Below are 8,273 nucleotides of genomic sequence, written 5' to 3' on the forward strand. Positions count from 1 at the left end.
TGACAGGGGGTGGCGCCGCAACCTCCCCATCGACCCTGCCTTGAGTGTGACAGGGGGCGGTGCCCCAACCCCCCAATCGCCCCTACCCTGAGCGTGACTGAGGGTGGCATCGCAACCTCCCGATCAGCCCTGCTCTGTGCATGACAGGGGGCGGCACCCCAACTCCCCAATCAGCCCTGCTCTGAGCCCGACCAGGGGCTGCACCTAGGGATTGGGCCTGCCCTCTGCCACCCAGGAGCAGGCCTAAGCCAGCAGGTCGTTATCTCCCGAGGGGTCCAGACTGCGAGAGGGCACAGGCCGGGCTGAGGGACCCCCCCTTCCCCCCCGAGGGCACAAATTTTTGTGCACCGGGCCTCTAGTCTTATATAATAAAAGGCTAATATGCAAATTGTCCCTGCGACCGGGAGTTTGACAGGGAGTTCGACCAGGGGGTGGGGCCAACTGGCCAACAGCCCGAGGCCCCTCCCCCTGGACAGCCCCGCCCCCGATCAGCCCCCCTACCCCAATCAGGGGCGGGGCTGGCTGGCCAAACACCTGGAGTCCCTCCCTCATCCAGCCCTGCCCCCGATCAGCCCAGATTGGGGCGGGCTGGCCAGACCCCACCTGTGCACGAATTCATGCACCAGGCCTCTAGTAGTAAATAATTGTCTCTAAGATTACATGTTGATGTGAAAGTGTTTGGTCATTTTTAAGACTGACCAAAATTTTTTAAGCATAAGTTATTTTTCTGGTTTGATAGAGGCCCTATTAACTCTTGCCTTTACTTTTTTAAAGGATTGGGGTGGCCAACAGAAGAAGGCAAATAGATCATCAGAAAAGAATAAGAAAAAGTTTGGTGTAGAAAGTGATAAGAGGGTAACTAATGATATTTCTCCGGAGTCATCACCAGGAGTTGGAAGACGAAGGACAAAGACTCCACACACCTTTCCACATAGTAGATATATGACTCAGATGTCTGTTCCAGAGCAGGCAGAATTGGAGAAACTTAAACAGCGGATCAACTTCGGTGATTTAGATCAGGTTAGTGAATTATTTTAAAAATAAGTTTTTACTAAGGGAAATATTTGAGATGGATTAAATAATTTCTTTTAAATAAAATATTGAGCTTTTTATTTTTTTTTAGTTTCTGTGCATGGAAAGAATTTTAGTGATGATACTGTAGGTTCTTTGAAGGGCAGCAAGGTCTTATTTCTAAACTTGCTAAAGATGTCTTTCTTTACTTCGTTACTGTACCTTATTACTAAAATTATTTCATTATGAAACTAAATTTTGTTAGTACTGAATAAGATTGTTATTAAGGAAAAAGGAAGACCCATATTAGAATATTTATTATTGGCTCAGTGTGGAATGTGCTGGATAAACTTCATTTAGAATAAAACCAGAGTTTGTATTAGTAATCCCTGAAGTAAAGTTTACAAATAAGAGCAAGTAGAAATGATAATGAACTCTTTTTTTTAAGATGCTGAGGTTTTGTTTTTTTTAATTGTGGTAAACTACACATAACATAAAAAATTAACCATCTTCACCATTTTTAAGAGTTCAGTGACATTATTTACACTCACCTTATTGTGATACCATCACCACCATCCAGCTACAGAACTGTTTTCATCTTGGAAAACTACGATTCTGTTCCCATTAAAAAACAACTCCTCATTCTCCCCTCCCCACAGCACCTGACAACCACCATTCTACTTTCTGTCTCTGAATTGGACTGCTCTTGGTACTTCATGTGGGACTAGGTGTAACAGCTTGTGCTGTTGGTGATGAGTTTAATGTTAATGAACTTCATATGTGCTTACACAGTATTTGTCCTCTTGGTGACTGGCTGATTTTACTCAGCATAGTGTTCTCAAGGTTCATCCATGTTGCAGCACATGTCAGGATTTCCATCCTTTTAAAAGCTGAATAATATGCCATTTTGGGTAAATGATAATGAACTCTAAGTATTTTACTATCACATCAGTACTTTATATAGATTAATAGGTTTCCAGATATGCATAAGTGTAGATCAAGTCTGGTATGGTGATGATCATATGTCATTTAGTCATTTATTTACTAATTATTGAACACATATATGCCAGGCACTGAGCCTAGTACTTTTTCAGGCATTGCTTCATAAAAACAAATCTTTATGCTGGTGTTCATATTAATGAACATTGATTCATTGGGTCTAAAGCCTATACAAAAATCTGTGAACAAGTAAGACTAGCACTGTGAGTTATAAATATGTCCTAGTACTTTCTGTAGACTAATCTTGCTGATATTCATTAGTTGAATAGTCTGAAAATTAGGAATCAAATTTGTACTAATCAAATTTTGATATTTTAGTAGAATTTTGTAGATCTGAAGCTATTTCATATCTTACTACAAGGTGTTTATGCACACCTGAATCAGTATCTGATGGTGAAACTGACTAAGAATGTTGGAATTTTTTTAATTGTTGTAAGGTAAATGTTTGGGTTTGTTTTCTTTTTCATATATAGAGAAGCATTGGAAGTGATTCTCAAGGCCGAGCAACAGCTGCTAATAACAAACGTCAGCCTAGTGAGAACCGAAAGCCCTTCAACTTCTTGCCTATGCAGATTAATACTAACAAGAGCAAAGATGCTGCTCCAGGTCCTCAAAAGAGAGAAGTTATTGGCTCAGCACAATGTAAAGAGTTGCTTGCTTCTGCTTTAAGTAATGACCTTTTGCAAAACTGTCAAGTCTCTGAAGAAGATGGGAGAGGAGAGCCTGCCATGGAGAGCAGCCAGGTGGTAAAATGTTTCTTTTGTTCTTTGCCTTCACAAACCTCAAAGTCTAAAACATTAACATTAAAAATCTATATATATAAAAGCCTGAGTGACCATAACGACCGAATGACCAAATGACCGGTCGCTATGATGTGCACTGACCATCAGTGGGCAGATGCTCAATGTAGGAGCTGCCCCCTGGTGGTCAGTGCGCTCCCATAGCCAACCTTCCCCGGCCCCTCCCCCCTGGCCTGCTGGCCCTGATCGCCTGATCCAGGCTTGCAGGCCAACCTCCCACAGTCCCACCACCACCCATCCCCATGCACAAATTCGTGCACCAGGCCTCTAGTATAATTATATTAGATTATGCACATAGGAATATTTGTTAGGTAGAATTAAAGAACTCCCTGACACTTTTCATTAATCTGTCAGATTTATTGAAAATAAAGTAAATTTCTTTTTACCTAAAACGATAGTAGAAATGACATATTCAGATAGATCAAGGATGCTGTTCATGTGTCAAATACTATATTGCCAATTTTTAGTAAAGGGGGTTTGGGAGCAAAGTGATTAATAGATTGTTGTAAGAATTTTTAAAAATGGTGATATAATAATTCTTTGGAAAAGTACTTTCAAAAGTATTTATAATAATTTAATATTTATTTATAAAATAAATAAAAATTTTCAGGTAATGTAAATATGTAAAAAATGAATTTTAAACATTTTAAATTAACAGTAATTGGAGTTATTAGTATTGTTGATTATGTTTTGATGAAATTCTAAATTTGTTTCAGGTGTTTTGAATGTATGAATTTACACAATTTTTAGAAGTATTTTTAGTCATATTGAAGTTTAAAGTATATAAAATTGTTGCTGTGGAATGAATTATGCTCAGTTTTACATACTGTTTACTTTTATGCCTTTTTAAAAAAATATTTCCCCAGCAGATTGTAAGCAGGCTTGTTCAGATTCGTGACTATATTGCTAAAGCTAGTTCCATGCGGGAAGATCTTGTAGAGAAAAATGAAAGATCTGCTAATGTTGAGCGCCTTACGCATCTAATAGATCACCTTAAAGAACAAGAAAAGTCGTATATGAGATTTCTCCAAAAAATCCTTGTAAGTTATGGACCTTTTAAATAATGTATTGAGTTATTTTTTAGTATATCAGTGTACATGTACTGATGACATTCTGTGCCACGTCAGAGGAGTTGATATATTTCAGAAAATCGTGCCATCCATTATAACATTTTACTGCCCTTTTTAATAGTTGTATGATTTATACCACTAAAATATTTCAGGCTAGAGAAAATGAGGAGGAGGATGTTCGGACTATAGATTCAGCTGTGGGATCTGGTTCTGTAGCTGAGAGCACATCGCTAAACATAGATGTGCAGTCTGAGGCTTCAGATACCACGGTAAGCGGCTTTTGGTAATTAAAGTGCTAGAAGTGAAGATTTAAACTTTTCTCCCATTTTTCAAGATTATATTTTTATAGGCATTCCTTAATGAAAAGTATATTTCAGGGAAGAAACTTCAAATTGTTAATGCTGACTATATTCTTTTTAAACCTGGAAGTTTAAAAGTTTTATTAACATTAAAAATATAGTTTTAATGGTTGATTTTAAAATCTAATAATTTCTGATCTTCAGCTTACAGAAACAAGGTTTTTCTAGTTTGTTTTGTTAAGCACAAGTTTACTCATTTTGAACAGCATTGGGAAAGTTCAAATTCATCATGGATATAAGAGCTATAAGTATAGAGTATCACTGCTTAGCATATTGTCTATTTCAAGTCGTCAGTTCATTTGCCATTGAGGACTCATTTTAAGGCTATTAGGATTTTTCATTTTTCAGGTTAGTCTAGGAACTGTAGCAAATCAGATGACTGAAAAATTGAGATGAAAATTGGACAAGGTAGTATTTTCATTGTCATTTATTCACACAGAGAAAAATACTATAACTTTTGACTCTACAAAATGAGATTTCTTAAAATATATCTTGAAAAATAATCAGGATTTTACAGAATTTTGAGGAAAGATTTGTAAATACGCTTAGTTCAGAGAAATTAGTGTGCTTTAAAACTATTTTGCTTTTAAGCATTTTTATGTTAATAGATGCACCTATAACTGTCCATTAGTAAACTTCAAAACCTGTTACCAGTAAAGCTTTTCTTGTGAAACATGATATATGTATGTCTTTCATTCAACATACTATTCAGCATTAGGAATTTGAAGGTTTGTTTCCTTTTAGTATTGACCTGCATACTAGTAGTTTCTTATCTGCCTCCTTTCTCTTCCCTGCCCTTCTTAATTTAAAGAGGAAATTTGAATTTTTTTTCTCTACACTATTTTCACTAGGAGATATTCAGAGGGCTTGATCAAAATAGTTATAGAAGGATGGATTCTAATGAGGAAATTGTTTTTCTGTTTATAGTGGTGCTGGGAATAATTTCTTCCTCACCTTTCATTCCAGCAGAAATGGAAGGGTTGGGGGCCTATGGGTAAAGGAATTCTGTTGGGGATGGGTGGGAGATGGTAAAGTTGGTTATTACAATTTTTATATAGTGCTCACCATGAAGAGAATTTTTCTATAACATAAAGTCATATTGAAATTGATTAATAACATAGCAACATAAATGTTAAAATATGCATCAGCAGTTGTATAACTTGGAAATTGTCTAGGATAAGATAATTACAATAAGCAATAGTGTACAGAAATTTAAAAGTTGTAAGTTTATTGACACTTGTGGGAGGGTGGATTGATTTTTTAAAAAATAGACATAAATTTTCTGTATTTATAAGGGTGACTTGTATGTTAAACAGGAGTTTGTATTAAGAAATTAATATGCTACACTATTTAATAAAGGAGGCATCTTTTAGTCTGAGAATTCGGCCGTTCATTGAGGACAAACTAGGGAATTCAGCTTCACAAGAACAGGTTTCAGACATTGACGTTACTACAAGTCCAAAAGGGAAAGGTGACAGACCTCCTCAGAATGACAGGGAACTGAGGCCTAATAGGAAATATAGCCGAAAACGTGGATTTCCCTCAAAGGTATATACTTCACAATATTAACTTGGGAAGTCTGTAAATGAGCAACTCTTTTGTTCATATTTTCTCTTCCTTATTTGCTTTTCTGTTACTGCTATTTTTCTTAAATATGTTATAAACATGGTTAATTATATTGTAATTTGCTTTAGTAAAATGCTATTTTTTAATGTTTTTATTCTTTTCTGCTTTCTTATACTCCTCTCCAGGGGTTAAATTTTGCAGATGTTTTGAATTTGTGTTAACAAAGGACCTGAAACTTAATCCATTTTTCCTTTGAGAACTCAAAATATAATGCAATTCTTTTTGCTATAGAGAATTCAAAATAGAGCCAAATATCTGCCTTGACCATTACTTGCCTTTTGGTTTGTAGTTTTGTTCCTATTGGAAACTCCTTCCATTCTTGTTTTGTTGTTTTTCTGTGTGTGTGAAAAATACTTAATCCAGTTGACTTTGTTTGCTAATGTTTTTGCAATTATTTTCCTCCAGTGTTTGCTCTAAATGTTTTTTTCTTTTAATTTTTTATTATTTGAATAAAGGCACTCAGTAAATTTTTAAAGACAACTATTTGTGTAGTTCCAGTTAAACAGTTTGAATAAAAATAGCATTTCTAAAGGTGCTCATATCCATTTGGCAAGAATAAAGGGCTATTTTAATAACTGAGTATAGATAAGACTAATTTCATGTTTTATTACTAGCTTATTACCTAGGATTAGTCTTTCTTTTATGTTATGTACATTTTTTTGTTATGTACTTATTTTTTTGTGTGTGTTGTCTGTTTAAAAATGGCAAAGCTTAACTTCTAGGTGTCTTTTGTTTTTTTTATGGCTCCCACAAGAGTTTGAAGATACAGATTAAAATCAGCTTTGGTGATGTTACTATAAAATGTTAAGCAAAAGGTACCCCAATTGAACAGAAAAGTCAATAAAGTAGCTGATTATTTTTAAACTACTGGCATTGGAGAAGAGAAAGTGAACGTGAAACACAGTAGATATTCTTTGGAACTAATGTTCTTTAAGTCTTCTAAATAGTGACAAAGGGAACTTAAGAGTTGATAATTACTATAGCATAGTTTTTGCCAGTTCTTTCCCTAAGACATTACATATACCAGTATGTAATGTAAGATATTACATATACTTTTAAAAACCACTTTCCTTATTTTAAGTTTCTTTTAATAACATCCTTGTAAATGAATATTATTCTCCTGAACTTCTTGGAGTTTATTTTAATTTGAGTCTCTTTAATGGTTTGATTCTTAGGGCCATCCTAGAGTAGTTCTATCAGTACTCTTCATAAAATTATTTTAATTTCTCAGAAAAAATTCATAATTCCAACCAACTGACTATGCAGAATCTGTCATTCTTCCTACCCCACCTTCATATCTTCCTTAATATCCATCAAAATGTAGTATTCTATTAGAAGAGTAGGGGGGAAAGTTGAGATCTTACCTGAGATTCAACATAATGGAAAAGGAATATTCTCAAGCTGCCTACAAGGTCAGAGTCCATTTTATGGATTATTTTTAGATAGGATGACATTTGGCATAGTTTTAAACAGAAGCCTTTCACAAATACTTATGTCCTCATTGTTTTCCCATACTCATCTTTTTCCTTACCCTTAATCCTAGCTCTTAGAAAATTTATAGGCTTTTAAAAATACTTTTTAGTTTTTTCATGTCTAACTTTGTCTCCCAAATCAGATTATGCTTCTTCAGAGATTGTACCTTAGACCTCTGTGTTTACAACTATCTAAATGCATAATTTTGGAGCAGATAGTGTGTTGTTAAAAACTCAAAATAGGACTTAGGAATTTTACTTCCCTGAACTGTGATATTGGATAGATCATAGCTTTATTTTCTCTGGGCTTTTAATTCCTCATCTTTCACATAAAACAATAAAGTTGGAGTGCATATTTATCTGAAGTGCTGTTTAGCTTTAAAAATACATTTGCATTCATGAAGAATATTGGAGGAGCCTCAGCTAAGTAGAGGAAACTTAGGGTTTTCTGAAATCAGACTGTTAACCTGTATGTAACTCAGGATTTCATGCCCCAACTCATTTTTTTAAATCTGTAAACTAAAAGCATGCTTGTTGAAAGTGACTCAGAAAGGTTAGTATGGTTTGAAGGGTGGATATAGACTTGGCTTCTTTTTTGGGTTTCTGTTCCATGCACCATCCTCTTGGCATGTTCTTATCCCTAAGTATTTTTATTTATGTTTTCTTGTCTTCCCTTTATATTTGCTAGTAGTCCCCACCTACAGCCCTTAGTTCAGTTTTTTTTTAAATTAAATCTTTATTGTTCAGTTTATTACATTTGTTCCTCTTTTTTCCCCCCATAACTCCTCTCCTCTCAGTTCCCGCCCCACCCTCCGCCCTCACTCCCCACCCACTGTCCTCATCCATAGGTGCACGATTTTTGTCCAGTCTCTTCCCGCATCTCCCACTCCCCTTTCCCCCCAAGAATAGTCAGTCCATTCCCTTTCTATGTCCCTG

At 35.7% G+C, this 8,273-nt stretch overlaps 1 protein-coding gene across 11 annotated transcripts in view; it reads left to right on the plus strand.

Annotated features, from left to right (window-relative positions):
• Nucleotides 1-8,273, plus strand: part of PCM1 (pericentriolar material 1) — a 91,019-nt gene that overhangs the window by 12,414 nt on the left and 70,332 nt on the right. For 4 of the 11 annotated variants that reach the window (XM_014537920.1, XM_014537921.1, XM_014537918.1 and 1 more), the window contains exons 3-7: nucleotides 775-1,020; nucleotides 2,484-2,753; nucleotides 3,677-3,850; nucleotides 4,033-4,149; nucleotides 5,599-5,787. In XM_014537920.1, coding sequence (XP_014393406.1) covers nucleotides 775-1,020; nucleotides 2,484-2,753; nucleotides 3,677-3,850; nucleotides 4,033-4,149; nucleotides 5,599-5,787 — 996 coding nt within the window. The remainder of the gene's footprint in view (nucleotides 1-774; nucleotides 1,021-2,483; nucleotides 2,754-3,676; nucleotides 3,851-4,032; nucleotides 4,150-5,598; nucleotides 5,788-8,273) is intronic. The other 7 variants (XM_014537928.1, XM_014537927.1, XM_014537926.1 and 4 more) reach the window with 5 other exon arrangements.

This window comes from Myotis brandtii, unplaced genomic scaffold, assembly GCF_000412655.1.
Source record: "Myotis brandtii unplaced genomic scaffold, ASM41265v1 scaffold185, whole genome shotgun sequence".
Classification (NCBI taxonomy): Eukaryota; Metazoa; Chordata; class Mammalia; order Chiroptera; family Vespertilionidae; genus Myotis; species Myotis brandtii.